Consider the following 17,871-nt stretch of genomic DNA (forward strand, 5'->3'; position numbering starts at 1 on the left):
TTTTGTAGTTAAAGCCCGCCGTACGCACACTGCATAATGTCGGGAAGCTAAGCGTTGGGGAACCGGGGCACCATAACTGGAAGCGTCATACTTACCCGTGGTAGACTAGCAGCGAAATTAGGAAGAATATACACGCCAACACATCGGCACGTCCCACGATGCCCGTCACCTGCAGAAAGAAATGCGTGCAAAAGAAAAAGAAGAAGAAGAAGTTCAAGTTAGTTAGGAAGCAATGGTTGTGGGAGGGCTGAAAATGTTAAGACATAAAATTTGAGATTTGCCCCGAGCCTGGTGCGAAGCTGAGCCGGGTGTCTTTTTGGCGCGTTGGACAACTGGCGGTACTGGCACCGGTCATAAAATGGAATTGGTTTTCAGCATGCCAAAGGCGGCGCAAGGAATTTTAGAAGCCAGTGGGGAAGTTAGAAAAAATAACAACAACAAAAGAGCGAATGCTAAGGAAGCTAGCAAAAGTGAGCCGGCGATGTTAAAAATACCACCATGATTGCGTCATGAAGCCAAAATGGCTAACGTACCGGCACCGTTTAGGTTGGAACGGTCAATGGGGAAGTTGATTTTAATAGAAAGAGAAAGAAAGCGAGGAATTTAATTGCAGAAAAGAAGAGCATGAGCAACAGAAACAAAAAAAATCTCTCAAAAACACTATTGAATGCTATGCGCTGTAACCTTTTGTTAGGTTGATGGCGATAGAAGTTGAATTGGGCTGAAAGTTTCAAGTTCAGTGCATTGCAATCCCAGTTAAATATTGAAATGTATAATTTAATTTGTTTTGTTTCTGTCAGAATCTTTAACCGCAATACTTGTTAGAGATAGTAAAGTTTTTATTATATGAGTGAAAATGAACTTTGTATTCATCTTCTTTAAAATAACATCTGTTTATCAGAAAATTAACTTCTTTAAAATATCATCTATCGAATTCCTTAATATCATTAACACATCATTTCGTTTTTAAAATGGTTTAATATAATCGTATACAGGGACCTTTCACGATTCAAGCCAGCTTTTTTAAATGAAGTTTTACATTTGGCGGCTCATGTCATGGCAACACTCGATCCAAAACCTCACACAAAACTAGCCTATACTTTTCAGCCTAGATTATTTCAGCTTCGAAGCTAGAATTAGATTCGAATACCTACTCGTACCTGATTTTAGAATCAAAGTGTATTTAGACCAGGTGGTTTCATAACCTGATTATTATAACCAAATTTGAATGTCACTATTTGACAGGACCAGTGAAAAGGCTTTCTGTTAGCTTGACAAATACACAAAACACTCTTAAAATCCTCATTCAGAAAACAGAGGCGATAAAAATCATCCTTATATATACATACAACTTGGGATAAGCCCAGCTGCTATTGCTGATCTTGAAAGGGAAAGGAGCCCATAGACAGAAACAATATTTTTTCAGATTTTTTATTTCTTCGTTAATGTTTTTTTTTTATTTTGTAATATATAAAAAATAAAATAAAAAAAAAGTTAAAAATACAAACTCAAATATTTTTTTACCGTGACTCAATCAATAATTTGAAAAATTTGTCCGTTCACCTAAATAGTTTGACGACCGCTTTTATAAAGCTATCTAGTTTGACAGTTTCTGCTTTGTTACACTGCATCAAATTTGATGATTTAGTACTAAAAATATTTCAAATCAACATGGAATAGTGCAGTCAACCCAACTGTTTAAAACATTAGTTGGATGCTAGATTTAAATGCATTTTAAATTGAAATTGTAAAGACCAATTTTTGCAATCGAAGTAATTATTTACCTAAACTTATTTGTTGAATATAAATTCTACAATAACTATCATCTGTCCTTAAAAAAACAGATATTTTAAAAGACAGCAAACTACGGTAAACATGTTACCGCTAGCATCAAATTTGGACGAATGTGTGATGATTTATTTACTTAATGGTCAGGAAAAGCGTAATAAATATGCAGTATATTCAATTGATTCAATTCAATTCAATTCAATTCAATTCAATTCAATGAGCAAATGATATTCGTAGCAATGCAATGGGTTATGAACGTAATGCCCATAAATAGGGGAGTTCTGCCCTATAAAGGAATGTCAAACAGAAATCAAGGAACATTCCACAATTATTAACAGAATTGATGCTATCTTTGCCGAACTTAATCCTGTTCCGAATTATAAATAAATGGAACGGATAAATGACTTTCAATAAACTAAAACTGAAACAGCGATGATTCCAATTCTGCCACACTCATTATTTGCTCAAAAAGATGTTCGTTCCACGAAAATTCTTTTAAAATGCGGCAAGCCAAAAGTGTTTCGAGCAATTAAAATAATTTATACCTGTGCCTCACGCAAATTCCCATTAACGCAAGTTATCAATCAAAAGGCACCCCGTCCCATTTCAAGGAAACGATCGACGAAAAACTTCACGTTCAATTCAATTACCGCGAAAAGCGTCGAAAACTCAAACACACTCGCACAGAAACAGCAAACCTTGAATTTATTCCCAGCAAGCTCCACAACCTTCCGAAATCACGCCGTCAATCATCGAATCGAAAACATAACGTTTGATTGGCAGTTTTTTTTAATGCAAAAAAAGCCTAGGCAACTTCGCGCTCCCTTTGATGTTCGCCGGGTGATTCCCAGCGCTGTCCATGTTATGCTGTTTTGCATGCCCTAAACCTCGAACACGCTTCAATAGGCACGCTTCTGCGCTGCGGACAAAAGTTTTCTTGAGACGTCAGGCCACGTTTTGGCCTACATTTGCCTTTGATCAGGGGCGGCACCGGCACTCACCGAAAACTATACCGTGTCGGTAGCAGACGTGAACCATATTTTTAAATCTACGGAGCGGTAACAGCTCAACAGGAGAAAAATCGCGCGAGAAAATCGATCCAAAATGATTGCCATCCCAATGGGCGAGCCCTCTCTCTCTCTCTCTCTCTCTCTCTCTCTCTCAGTTGGGCTTTATCACTAATGACAACGATTGACCGACTAATTGCCGATTCAGGCGGGTCGAACAAAAACGACGCTGTAAATAGAGCACTTCTTCAGGGAAATATTGGAAATAATGGTGGCGGTCGATAAAATATTGATTCGATTGCCTCAGGTGTCTCGGAAGTGGTTGACCGCAGAAGCAACAAAAAAGCGCCCGGTACGGAGGTTAAATTGCAAACGGTTTGTTTAAAGATGTACCTTTCATAAAGTGTCCTCTTCGGCTGCTTAGAATGATAAGTTCCAGCGGGCGTTGGGCAAAAACCGTTCGATTTCTTCCTAACCGCAATGTGGATGACGCCCCCTACGACCAGCGATCATCACACCATCGTAATCGTTGCTCATTGACTTGTTGTACCCGTTGGCACCACGACCCTTACACCGGGAAAGGAGCGCATGGACACCGGAAGACACCGACATCAGCGCTACAGCGGACGGCTAAAGCCCTGGGACATGAAGGGAAACAAATTCCTTGCTGATATCGTTGCCTTCAAACACTTCCCACGGGCGGCGAAGAAACGTGCCGTGGTATTTAACTTGTCAATTTAAGCTCGATCGATTTTGGGAGCGTGGTGCAGCCCGGAAAGCCCTTCCACGGGGTCGGTCACGGTCTGTTTGCAGCTATTAACCAGAGCCAGAGCCAAATTCCCAATGGCTTGGAGACATCGGTGCCATAGTACACCAGTGACAGGCAGATAGACGATAGTTCTAGAGGGAGAGGAAGAAAGAGAAGGACACACACACCCTCTTGTATCTTGTCTGGTTGGATCGATCGAGAGCGACGGCTGCAGAGCTAATCGCACACTATCTTTGACGGCTGATGCACGACGAACGGCAAAGGGACAAGGGCGTCTAACAGCGTGTGGTAAGTGTCAAAGAGCCCTGAATGGGTTGGGATAGTTTTAAGGCGCTCGATCGATTTTCTTCTACCTTCTCAAAACCTGGTCCCGACGGTCGGTGTGAGGAAAAGTGTGCGCTTGATTTACTTCGACATCATGGCAAAAGCGATGGCATCGTGTCGCAGCGTTCACTTGTGTGCACTTTACCGAACGGGTACGGGAGAGGACCAAGGTCTGGGGTGTGGGATGTTGACTGATAAGCTAGTTTTAAGAGAGCGAGCACACCCGGTGCCCGTCAAGCTGCCGTGTTGCGTGTTACTCCTGACGGAAATCGATCTAAATCTGGTCCCAATCTTCCGATGGCGTTTCCACTGGGAAGCGGGAAACATCCCATCAGGGATCGATCCGTCCGGCACGACTCGTTCAATCCAGCAAAGCGGATCAAAGAGATGGAAAAAGTTTCGATTATTTATTGGCTTTCGAGCGAGCGGAAATAGAGGCAGAACGAGAGAGAGAGAGAGAGATTTTCGGGAATGGAGTGAAGGTTAGTGTCGGCAAGGTTCAAGTGCTGCCGAGCAAGCAAGGGCAATTGGAGTGTGCTTGTTAGTTTCTTTCTTTTTTTCTTTATGTTTGTCCCTCTTCTTAGTGCAGATATGCAAAGTAGTTTGTCTCGTTGAAAGTTCAATTAGGGTTTCCATTTGAGAGCAAGAAGCTGCTAGAATATGCATTCCCGTTCGATAGATACTGCATAAACTATCGTGCCGAGGGCTTTTGGATTTATCCGCTGAAATGAATGCCGATAAATCTAGCATGTTTTCATAGCTGTTTTGTTTTACTTTCGAAGGAAGTTTTAGTGATGCAAATGAGATCGAAGGGATTACCACTGGAAGCAATGTGAGATGATCTGTCTGTTTTTAGAAGAGCATCAATTTTAGGAGCTTAGAAAATAATCGGTTATTCAATTTTGTCTGGAGTGCAAGTTTTTCGACTAGATTGCAGCTTTTCGACCAGGTGGCTTTACGATACTAATCAGCTTTTTGATATGGAGTTTGACAGTTAGCGGCTGGAAGCAAGCACAACACGCCAAATTAACGCCAAATTAAAGATTTTCAGTCTAAAAATATGTTTAAAAGCCGATTCTTGGCTGGTCCGATCAAGTTAGCTCATGACTGGTTGAATATTCTTAGCTGAAGCATATTGTATCCAGAAAGGTTAAAAAACGGTTTGAAACGATTTTTTAAGTACTAAAAACCATTTCAAACAGGAAGAAATAAACCAAAATGATTGATGATAAAATACATTTTTGTTTGTACACAATTGCTGAAATCTAATATGGTGGAACGTGATTGTGAAACGGATCTAACCTGGATGATACATATTGTTCCAGTAATGAGCTTTCCAGCTTATCGACTAGAAATAGAAAATGGGTGAATAATGGATTCTGAATTCATGTCACGGATAAATCTCATTTAAATATGTTAGCAGTACATTAATTAACGTATGAGTACATAGGTATAGGTACTTTTGTATAGATTATATTCAACAGTATTCATTATAAATCGAAAATATGTTAAAGTTTTTTTTAAATTTTACAGTAAAATCATCCAAAACAATGACACGAGAATATGAACACTGCAGATACTACAAAGACTTCTTCACGCCATAGACAATATTTAAGAAGCTCCTTCCAACTGATTAGATAAATCAATTTCATTTCAATGAAGCAATCTGTAGCCTTGTTTCCATGTAACCATTTCTGCTTGAAAATTCCTGTCAAAATCATCATGGCAACGGAAAATCGAGCAAAGTTTGACGAATCTTTTTGTGCCATTTTTGTCATCCACTGTAGGCTGAATGGCACGAATTTTTACTTGTAATCTTGTGAGATGTAAAGAAATCTGTATATTTTGGTATTATAACTTAATTTTGTAATCTTTACGCCTAGGAGAACATTTATCAAAGTGTTTTTCGTGATTTTAAAACGGTGAAATCGGTGTTATTGCATTTGGATTACATTTTATCAATAAAGTCAATCAATAAAATCAAACAAGTCGTCGCATAATTTTCAAAATTATTTTGAATGACAAAATCAGGCACGGAAAGCAATGACTTTAATATCTAATGCAATTTCCTTTAAAAAAAACGTAATGATGGACTTTTTGTTGATATCTAGCACATGATTTATTTTGTTTTCATGGATATGTATCATGTTTTATAAAAGAAGTCAGACGAATTCGCACCGAGCACACTGTTAAGTTTGCTGAAGCTTGCGAAACCGATTTGCCGGAACGTACTTGAGAGCGCTACCGTATTCTCGTTTGTTGTGAAATATAAATTTTAATTCCGCGACAATATTGTTCGCCATATCAGTCTTGCAAATTAACCTGTTTCGCTTCTTTTCCCGTCTCTCAGTTTCATCGCACCTTCACAATGAAAAAAGTAAAGCCTTACGATAGAACTACAACATCCATCTAACCACAGCAGGGAAAACTATTTCCCAAAACCGTCAAAAATGCCGACTGCGAAACAAAATTCTTCCCAACCGGAACCGAGCTAACAAGGCAAACGTTGCTAACGAAGCAAAACCCGACCTTGCCTACCTTCTTTGGGCGTGGGACCATCGGTTGGAGCGCTTTCGTTGATTAGCGCCGTCCAGCACAAAACGGACCGTGTCCAATTCCCGGTACAGACCTACGGCTTGTATCGAACCTGTTCGTTTGCAAATGTCGCTCCGTCTGTGTGAGTGTGTGTGGGTCTGTGTTTGACGGTGTCAAACCATTGCCTGGTGAGTTGAACCGGAAAAGACGAGAAGAGCGGTAACAACATTCTGATAACAAGTGACAAACCCCCCTCCCCAACCGCTTGCTTGTTCGGACAGCAATGGACAGCTGCGAGCGACAATTTTTCATTCGCCCAGCAAAACAAAACAAAACATGGTTCGGCGGGGGACTGGGTGAAACCAGTGAAACAAATTCTCATTCTCACTCCGGCACGGTGCAAAAGGATTTGTCCCCACCGCACCACCACGCCGCGGTGGGCCATGATGTGAAATATTTCATTGCTTTCGCGACGCTGGTGCAAAATATTTTCGCCTCTCCGGTGGATTGCCACGGTGGAGACGGTGAAACTTTATTTTACCGCACTCTGTGGGGCAGGAGGGGGAAGAGGGAAGGGTAGCCACGTGGGGAAGGATTTGAACTCTTGTTCTTTTATCCATTTGTACCGATGTTGTGTGTGTATTTTTTTTTTGTTTAATATTTTTCTTGCAGCTTATTTCAACCCCGTTGACGCTTATGGTCTGTTCTTGTCGCACGACACACGATCAAACACACACATACACAGCGGCACACAAATATGAATCAGTTGGGATGTTATTTCAGTTGTTTCTTGTTTTTTCTATCCTCCCCCCCCCCCCTTGCGGTCGGTGGGGCAAATTTTTCCGCCATTTTGCCGTTGTCCGTTCCATTCGTCGCGAGGTTCAATTTGCATTCGCATTCTGTTGATTCAATTTCCCATTGCGGATCGCTTTTCCCGAGCGCTCTCCGGTCGAGAGTCATGTCAGTTGGTCTTGTGGGTTGGTGAAAATGAACTCTTCTCCCACCCAAGCCCACTTCTTGGGACGCGCAAAATCCCATTCGTACTACTTCCGACACGGGCCGGGCTAGTCGTGGGTTAAACTAACGAGAACGAAAGGCTTGGGACATGTCGTCCACATGTCCCTCTGCTTGACCAGTACACCCGGACAGATCGGGTTAGTGGTTTGGTTGCAGAGCAAACCGGCACGAAACGTGCACGAATATCAGTCGCTCCCGGAAGTTTCGTTCGTTTTTGCACTTCCGGGTCGGCTTGTACACTTTGCGGTTGTTGTTTTTTTTTTCTTTCCTGGGAATGCAAAAGAGCAAACGAACAAAAACGAGAAGAAGGGGAGCAAAGAAATTGAAGCGAGTGGGAAAAAAACAAAGGTTTGCCATGTGCCAATGATGAGCATTTCGTACTTACCGCTTCGGTGTGGATCGGATGGACAGCAAACAGGACGCCGGCCAGGATGGCAAAGTTTTGCCGCAGGCCCGCGATCGTGAGGCAGACGCGCGTGAACAGCACGGTGGCGGCGGCATGTAGCGCCACGTTTGTCGCATGAAACCAGACGGAGCGCAGACCGAAGGTCAGATAGTTGAGGCTAGAGGTGGAGTGAGGAAAGTAGAAAAAGAAAAAAGGTCATATAGCAACATTAACACGTGCGGTCGGTGGATACGTTAAGCAATAAGGATGTAGGACAAAACGGGAGATTTATAGCATTTTGAAATAAGTTGAATTCATTTAGGCTTTAAGGTATTATATATGCTACCAGTATTTTTAGTAATTAGTATGAAACAATCTTCTGTTTTTGGATGCACTTAAAATACACTTTGTTCAAGAATAAGTAAAAATTTTTGGTCTTTGCCTCGTTTATCTGCAATCCGAGGTTCTCTGCCACCTGCTCGATCCCTTGGTAGGCTACTGCTATATGGAAGAGCCACCAATGATGTCTATATCTATGATATTTTACTTATCCTTTTCTTGCAACAAATAAAAGCAAATACGACCTTTATTGTTGCGTGTTTGTTCATCTTTCAAATATCTAAAACAATATTTAAGGAAATTGTGATGACATCGTCCTCCAGATTCCGTCCGTCCTACCAAAATATGTCAAAATCTATCCCGATTTGTTGTTAGGTCGTGTAAAAGTCGTATTAGGCACTAACTATCCACTATGTTCCTCAATCTATGCTTTCTATGGTGCAAGTTTTTGCTGTGCTGTGCTTTTGTTGTCTGGAATCCATTCCACGGGTAGTTCCGTGGTACAATCGTCAGCATGCACGATGTAACAACATGCCCGTCGTGCGTTCAAGCTTCATATAGGCCGCCTCCTAATGAGTAGCCATGTCTGACCATCCGGCCGTGTGGTACAAAATAAGTCTCGGTAGCCGGTATAGACCGCAGTTCTGTGAAATGACATAAGCATCGCGAGATGTTCACCAACGATACCAATAAACATATTCGTAGTAGCTTGATGCTCATTGGTGATACTCAATGAAAGTGCGTCATGACATACCGAACACGACATACGAGTGCTTGTGTCCAACGGGATATTCTGACTGACAAGCTTAGCTTAATGCCGGCGCAAGCACAAAAAATAATTTTTTGTGGCTTTGAACAGTGCTGCCAAATGGCACTGTTTCAGTCAGCAACACTCATGACTGAAACGAAGCTCAAATCAGCTCACGTACACAACTAAGTGTTGGACACAGGACCACCCTGTGTGCAACGCGGGACAGTTAACTGTTAAACCTCTAAACGGAATAACCCTTTTCTGAACTACACACCTCTGTTATATGAACTCGGACCATTTTGTATCAAATAAAACTTCCTTCTTCATCATCACTCCAATCGAACCACACGTACTTTTGTCTATTCTTTTCCTACGGCACTGCAATCTCTAACACTGGGGGCCTTCACGATTCTAGTTAGTTTTTTGTATGGAGTTTGACAGTTGGAGGCTGACATCATGTAAACAATCCATACAAAACCACACAAAAAACTAGTCTGCGATTTTCAGTCTAGAAAATTTTAGCCTAAAAGCTAGAATTAGATTCGAGTACCTGCTCGAAATCACTGTTTTGTTTACATTTACCCCAAGGTGCATTAAAGAGATCACGTGGTGAAATCTGGAATCAAAGTGTATGTAGTCCAGGTGGTCTCATAGTATTTTTTATAACCAAATCTGAATATCACTTTTCGACAGAACGAGTGAAAACTTTTGCTCCAACGAGCTTTCTGGAGGCTTGACGAATACTCAAAATACTCTTAAAATCTTCTTTCAGAAGCAGAAGCGATAAAAATCAGCCTTCTGAATTCATACACCTTGGGATAAGCCCACCTGTATATTATACTCACTTAGATAGCTGCTCGAAAACTGCTATACAATGCAAACAGCTGACAGGCTGAAATTTCAACCTACGAATTTCAAACGGAAAGGGCCCCACTAACATAATATGAGGTGAGACTTAAGCAGTTGATGGATCAATCATATGCTTGGTGACATTACGTTTAGCACCCAAGTATTGGTCACTCACTTAGTCACGATATTTCTGTTCTGTCGATCAACTGTGTCTAACCAACTGCGTCTCACCTCTGATCATCACAGTAGAACTCGTTCTACTGACATAATTTTGTTTCAGCCGCCATATTTGAACAGAATGTGTAATTGAATGACTCCAATGTTTTTATAAAACATTTTTTTCCCACGAAAAAAAGGTTGTTCTTGAAATGTGACACTTAAGTTATCCAACATCTGTTCCAATATCTTGTGTAGGAGTTCAAACATGAGTGAATTTGAGGCCACATTTGGTACGGACGGTTGTGTTACGGCAGCTTCTTCCTTCTACTGGAGTATGAAGATATTTCGTAAATAAATTTGTTGTTTGGTCTACGGAGTTTTAAAGCACTCTCTGTCTTATCATGTAAAAAAGTTCTTTTTAAATTGAAGATGATATCAAAAAGCAGGATATTTTATAATATTTGACAAGGATTGATTTCTGTAAGATGCAACACTTTCTATCATGGGTTAATTATGGGATTTATTCACATTCTACACACATCACTAATACACTTCAGGGCATCGAGAGAGACAAAGGAACTATTGAAACCTTCCACAAACCATATACCTCTAACTGACACATGATCTACCTAACTATTACTTATACCATGTATTTGAATTTCTCAGTAAAGGTTATTGGGAGCAGCCTTCATGTCGGAAATTTGAAGCACAAAATAGCAAGCACGTAGCTAAGACTGCATGTTTCATACCGGAAAACAATAGATGTTGTAATAATTCACAACATCTAATCAATCATCAGCAGATCGGCTTCCAAAGTCCCTATACAAACGATCCTAGCCAGGTGCGTCAATCCGATATCACTCGAACTGGACAAAATGTACTGGAACGCGCATCGAGCGAAGGAAATCGATCGGTGGTAATTAATAGCGAGCCAGCGCACACCAAACCAACAGCAACGATCAATCTGCTCCGTCCCACACACAACCCGCAAGCGTCTTGCGCGGAACATTGCACTAGAATTCAATAAATAAGCCAAACAAGCGATCACAGCCACGGCCGCTTTGGCCGAGAGTTATGACACAAGTCAAATAGCACAGCGCACAGGGAGAGCCTTGGGTAAACAATAAAGGGGTTGAGATGGGGAGGCTTCGAGGAGGAGCAATGCGTTAAAGCGTTCACCGGCACGCTCTGGAGTGCCATCGCGGTGAGGACGGTCGCGCGTAACAATAACAATTGCAAACTGCAACCTTCTGGTTCTTGGGAAATGTGAACAGTAAGTGCACATACACACCCACACATACCGACAGGTACAAACCACACAGTCACACACACACATAAATCGAACTGTGGAAAACGGATGTTGTTCTCACCATACCCACCCGCCCACCCGTGGTGGGTGGTGGGAAAAGTTACTGGCGAAGGAAATGTGCTGCCACTAAATGGTTTCTCCCTTTATCGCCACCTTCATGCGCCTCGATCGGTATCGACCCCGGTGTGTACGAGTTTGTGGCATTGTTTGGTCGTGGCAGCCGTAAAGCTGAAACATTAACCGATTTAGTCTACATGACCGCAAATGGCTTACCGATTCCTGGCTCGGATGGGTGGGAGGGTGGGTTCTTGGTGCGACCAAACCGGGCACACAATTTATGGCACATGAAGGGGTTCGGTTTCCGGCGTTTTGCCCGGCTTCAACCCGTGCTTCACTGCACATAAGCGGTATTTAGCAAACGGGGCCACAGTCAGCACGGCAGCGTGTGCGTCCGGTTGAGAGTTTCCCTTCCCTCGCCCCATTTGCTTCTTGCCTCTGTACACTATTCTTTACACTGTTTTCCCTATTTCCTGCTTTTGCGCTTCCCTTGCCCGGGCGCCGGTGAAGCATGAAAAGTCTTTATTTATTCATCCGTACGCACGCAGATCGATTCAATGCCCCCAGACCGTTGGCCATTGCTCCATGGGTTTTTGACACACACACACACACTCTCACACACACACTCTCACAATATAACAGAGAAAGCGAGTTCGCTGGAGGCCGCTTCCCGTTATCGTTTTGATTTTATTGCCAACTTAATTGCTATCTAGATTTATGTTTACACGTTATGAATTTCCTTCCGGTTTTGTGGGAAGCTGGTTCTCCCCACTGCTTCTCCATAAGCAGACGTTCTCCCCTACACCGCGAGCAACGCTTCCGTCTGACCGGTCTGACCGGTTTGACAATCTAAATCACTGCATTCCCGAGACCGTCGGTTTTCCCCGGGCTGATTGATGGTCTGCGTATGTGTGTGTATGTGTGTTTGTGAGGCGAGTCCGCACGTCTCGTAGATCAAGATTCGTCCTGGACAGGATATGTGTATGTGTTGTGTGTTGATTGGCGCCAACATCATGGAATGACCTGCCCGAGACTGTCAGACACATCTCGGACCGAGTCCTAATTGTGAAACGAGCGACGGCTTTGCTGCGGTAATATACGACCCTTCCCGCGTGAAGGATTGTGTGAGGATGGATGTATGAATGGCTGGGTGGTTGCCATCACCATCACCAGCACCCACCGTCGTGATTGAATCTATTTCAATAATGAACCATAAATTGTTGCGCTTCACTTCCACGCAAAAGCTCGCCCTTCAATTGACGTTTAATGGTGGGCAGTAGCTTTGCTATGTTATTTTAGCTGTGTTTGTTGTGCGGAGCTGCATTGAACAGTTTTATCAGACAGACTATGTTAAATGTTTTTGATTGATTTAGTTTTCGAACAGTAGAAATTTTGTTTTCAAATTGATCGTTTAACTCTACGAGTATTACATTGAATCAACATCATTACAAAACCTAAAAAACGAAAATCATTCAAAACAAATAAGGAAACAATTTTGTATGATTTTTTTTCTCCATAAAATGTTCCTAACAATGCTGCTAATTTTATATTACAGATAGACAAAAATAAACAAGGCAACATTTGTAAATGCTTGTTCACAAAAAAAGATGAGTCAATCGTATTTATTTGACTCTTCAATGAAAACAAATATTCAATGTGAGTTTCTTAAGCACTAGATATAGAATATTTTGTAAATCCTTTTGTTTCCTTTTTTTAATTATTAATTTATATGATAAAATGTGTTTGATTTTGCAAAACTGATTATGCATAATACCACATTTAAAATCCATCCTGCAAATTCCATTTCAATTTCCCTTTTTGTGATGTGTGCACGAAATTGTTATTAAACATTACATGGTACACGATTCCGCTCTCGAACCAACCAACAACTTATGTATGTATGTGTGTGTGCCCAAGTAAAACACACACCAAACTTTCCTTTCCTTACTCGCTACAGAACTCTCCGTGTGTTGTGCAAAGCCAAAGTTTCCCTTACAGGCGCGCTCTTCGTTATATGCATTCTCGCAGTTCGCCCCAACAACTTCGACTTTGACTTTACACAGGCTCAACGGCTGCAATGCCACTTACTCATAAGCTTCAATATTAATTAAATTCCACGCTGTAGCACACACATACACACACGCGTGCGCTAACATGTATGTATGCAGGGAAAGACAAGGGCTGGCTCGTGTGCTCCCGGGAAACTTGCTCTTAATAATTCCATCTCGATTCCAGCCCAACCATCATTCCTCTTTCCTGCCCATCCCAAAATCAAAGTCAATCAGAGCCACTCGAGTGTGTATGTGTGTGTGTGTGGGTGTGTGTGTGCGATCTCGTCCTCTTGAACAATATAGCAAAGGGGGCCGAATTTTCCAAATGCTTGCTACCGAAGTTTAGTAACAACTGACTGTACTACGTCGATGATGCTCGTGGATGCTCTTGTTGGCCAGGCCCCATCGACAGAGTGGATTATTTCAATGCCCTGTGTGAATGCTACCGAGGCCAGTAGTGACGGTGGTAGCTTGTTTGGAAGAAAACCACAACCACCATTATGCACGCGCTCTGCGCTAAATTACTGGTTCATTATATTTCATTATGCGTGCTGTAACGATAAGCTGCGGCGAAGGAGGATGGCAAGCGAAGGAGTCGTGAAGTGCGGGCAGTGTGCCATGTTGCATTGTACCAAGCGGGGTAAAGTGTTTGAAAATTGATGAATTAATTATTATGCATGCAGGGAGGCGTTTTCTCAGCGTGCAAAGGGAAACCATTGCACTGGTAGCAGAAAGGTTTGCAACCAGGTTCGATTGCAAGTGGTGATGATTGTACGAAAGCGGAACCATCAAGTACTAATTGAAAAGTTTGTTTGGGAGCTGTAAATGATAATATTAATTCTAAATAAACAAGGCATATTTATAAGGAGCTGCTTTTAAAACAACAAGGAATTGTTTAAATCTAATGCTTAAAGCTAATGCTGATTTCCAATTCGGCCACCTATATGGATCTCATTTGGAAGTATTTTGAAGAATGGTAAGAGCAAAAGTAACATAAATCATCAAAAATACCAACACCTCAACCTGATACAATACGAATAACGAATGTTTCAATGTAGAGCGAATTGTCGACTCTTTTTGGACAGGCTTCTTGGAAATTCCTGTTGGATTTGTCCATCAAGGGTGCTATATAGTCCAATTCCCATTACATTAACTTCATTTCACTTAGAGGGTTTCCCACAATTTATTGGTTGGTTCCCATCAATTTTTGATGGATTCCCATATTTTTTTTGGTGCCTTCCCACGATTTGTTGGCCGTTTCCCACAATTTTTCTTGCTCTGACGGTTTCTTGCTCTGTCTAACATCCACAATGACGAGGCCCGCTAGATCACCGAGGCCTCTGGTGGCCTTCCAGTACGCCCATCGTTTGACGCGCCATTGGTTCTATCCGTATTGTTTACAAACTTTTCACTAACTTGCTCAACGCACTCAATAACTAAACTGCACTATTAAACTTCTTTCGTTTGTTTATTATTTTTAGTTTCAAGTAACAAACTTTTGTATTGAATTATATTTAAACAACGAAGCAAAAGGACTCTTCAACAACTTTAACAAACAATATTCAACAGTTCTATTTAGGAGATGGTTAACGTTCTCAACGACTTTTTTTAAGCTCGTCGTAAAAACTGCAAGAGCCAAATTGTAAGTGTTGATTTTTATTCATTTATTTTTCTTTGCATTTATTTTGTTTGTTCATAATGTATCGAAATAAAAGCTTAATTTTGTCCAGAATGATGAAAGTTGTTATAAAAAGTTAATTAAAATTTTAATGTTATTACAATGGCATTCAAGCAAAGAAAAAACAACATAAATGAAATATATTTTGAGACACTTGATGGTTTGTAGACTATTACCAAGATACACGATTGTATACATACAATCTAAAACAGGTACGGAAATACATCAACCCAGCTAATGAATGGTTTCCAGACGAAAACTTAAAATGAAAGCATTGTAACTTTAAAGAAGAAAAGCTACATTTATGACGCGCCTAAAGCTGGAAGTAAATCCTTGTTTTTATTATCTTCAACTAACTAAACTACAGTCAGAGCATCAAGCAAGCCAAAATTAGCGCTCAGATAACAGATCTCTCGTAATAAGCGCTATGAATCAAATAATCAAATTACGCCCAAACAAAATCTGCTCACACCAACCAACGCGCCTGATCAGCCTGAGCAGCTCCAACTGCCCTTGGGGCATCCTCCCCTGGAGCGATTGTCAATTATTATGACTCCATTTTTACAATCACACAGCTTCAGCACTCTCTCCCTCTTGTCCCCGCATTGAGTGACTCGCAATCATCCCCCAATTTTGATTGCAAATGTCTCAATAGAGTGTAAAATTAAATGGCTACTCGCACAGACACATTCACACCCACAATGCTCCTCTACAACAACATCCAATCACCGACACGAATGCTTATCACACGCTTGGCACTGCCCGAGCACCGGACAGTAGCTAATACAGTTGTGTTGTGCTTACGCGATGGGCTCCGCTTTGATGTGCGCTGGTGGTCTCATCCTAATGAGCCGTTTGGTCGTTGGGGTCACCTTTGCTGCTGCAGGTTTTCCTGCTGTTGTCGCTTTTCTACCAAAATAATCACTTATCTACAGCATGGCCAGTAGTTCCGTATCGTGTTTTTTGCGGGGTGATGGACACAAAAGCCCCAAGTTCCTCGGTTTTTTGTTGTTGATTCAAGTCTCATTACATGAAAGTAGGGGAAAGGAATACTTTTTGTGCCTTTAGTCGTCCATTAGGCAAACCCAAGAGCTCTCGTCTGTGAAGCACCTACACGGAGCAACCATTTTCGTTGCATCTAATTTCCCACAAACACCACTCTGTGTCACCGATAAACACACACACACAACCTTCTTTTCTCCACTGTTGGACGACCGTTTGCCTGGCGCTGATTTGAATAGTTACTATAATTAAGGTCATTTCTGGGTGCCTTTCTGCCTTCCCCGGGGACGCCCGTAGAAAACTGCGCCAAAGCGTTGCGCTTTTTTCCTTTTCCAACCGACGGGTCTAACGCTAATGATAATGATTTTTACTTTTTGGGCTGTAATTAACACTGAGCCCTCCTCCCCAATCTCCTTCGAATTTGTTTTTCCTCGTCCGCATAGAGCGCGTTTCCTGTCTCACTCTTTCCAGCTCTCCGGCGGGGGCGTAATGTGTTCCGGAACCGTTGTGGCGTCGGAGGAAGGATGTCGGTGCCGGTTACCAAGCTCAATCGATGATGTTATCGTTAATGAATCTATTAACGATCAACGACGCATTCGGTAAGGCTTCTTCTAGGCTAGTGGGTTGCGTACCGCAGTCGAAACCACGACTGCATCGACAGCGCTACAGGAGCCGAAAAGTATTGGGCAAAACTTTTCCCTCGCCCTCTATGTTGGTGTGGTAAAGATGGGTAAAGATGGTAAAAGGTAGCTTCGGTCACCGGTACACGGTACACGTGACAACAGTGCCACCATCGACGCAAATGCCACACACAGCTGCAAGGTTTGGAGCAAATTAAGAACGCACGCGGCACTGTAGATGACGTTGTTTGTCCCCGGGATGCACCATTCGTTCACTCCGCTCCAGCATCGCTTTCGGGTTGGCGCGAATGGTTGAACTTTTTCCAGCTAAATGCGGCCACTTGCACTGACAGCTTTATGGCGTTTATGGTGACCGCTGATTTATACGCTCATGGTCTTTCATTAAAACACCTCCTGCACTGACCCGCGCCCTGGCGCACTTTTGACGCCTGGCTCGGTAGGGAGGGAAAAAGGTCACACAGGCGCACAATTTCGTCCATCGTCACCACAGGCCTTTCGGGTCGGTGGAGTTTTTGGGCACCCTTTTTCGGAATGCTACGATTAAGTCCACCCGTCCCGAGTTGTGCACCCCTTCATTTTACCCCGTTTGGGGGGGGGTTGGTTCGGTCATTTCATGGAGCGGAGTGGGAGCGGGCGCATAAGCGTGGTTTTCCCCAAGCGAAAATATTTCCCTCCACCGCACTCAACGAAACGGACGGAAACGCTCACCCTGAAAACCACACGGGAGCTACGTGGAGACAGGACAGAGAAAAAAAGAACAACAACAGCAGCAAACGCTCACCGGCTGATGCGAGCCGCTCGCCGAAAATGGGTTATTGATAAACTGGGCGGAAAATAAACGAAAATTTATGTTTTGAACATTAACATCATTATTATTCGATAATGCTGAAACCGGAATAATAAATAATAAAAACCCCTACCGCCAGACAGCGCAGAAGGAACGCAGCGTGTACCCAAAGGGAGTAGGAGTGACGGAGGAGCAACAAAAAAACCGCCGTCCCGGAGCCAACCCACGCGAGCACGCCGCGACACGCTGACGCGCTGACACATTGTATGATTTTGCTGGCGCGCTTCGAGCCACCGGAAAGCGTAGGTGAAGGGGTGAAGGTTGTTTTTTTTTGTACAACTTTTTCACTATTTCCACACGGCCTAGACAAGGCACAGGGGCAACAGCAAAAACTCTCGAGCGTGGATTTCCGCGCGAAGCAAG

At 42.5% G+C, this 17,871-nt stretch overlaps 1 protein-coding gene across 1 annotated transcript in view; it reads right to left on the minus strand.

Moving 5' to 3' along the window:
• Positions 1-17,871, minus strand: part of LOC120901146 (protein O-mannosyl-transferase TMTC2-like) — a 103,424-nt gene that overhangs the window by 4,612 nt on the left and 80,941 nt on the right. Inside the window, exons 3-4 of the mRNA XM_040308854.1 lie at positions 7,826-8,003; positions 96-169 (exon numbers count right to left, since the gene is read on the minus strand). Coding sequence (XP_040164788.1) covers positions 96-169; positions 7,826-8,003 — 252 coding nt within the window. The remainder of the gene's footprint in view (positions 1-95; positions 170-7,825; positions 8,004-17,871) is intronic.

The sequence above is a fragment of the Anopheles arabiensis genome, chromosome 3, assembly GCF_016920715.1.
Source record: "Anopheles arabiensis isolate DONGOLA chromosome 3, AaraD3, whole genome shotgun sequence".
Lineage (NCBI taxonomy): Eukaryota > Metazoa > Arthropoda > Insecta > Diptera > Culicidae > Anopheles > Anopheles arabiensis.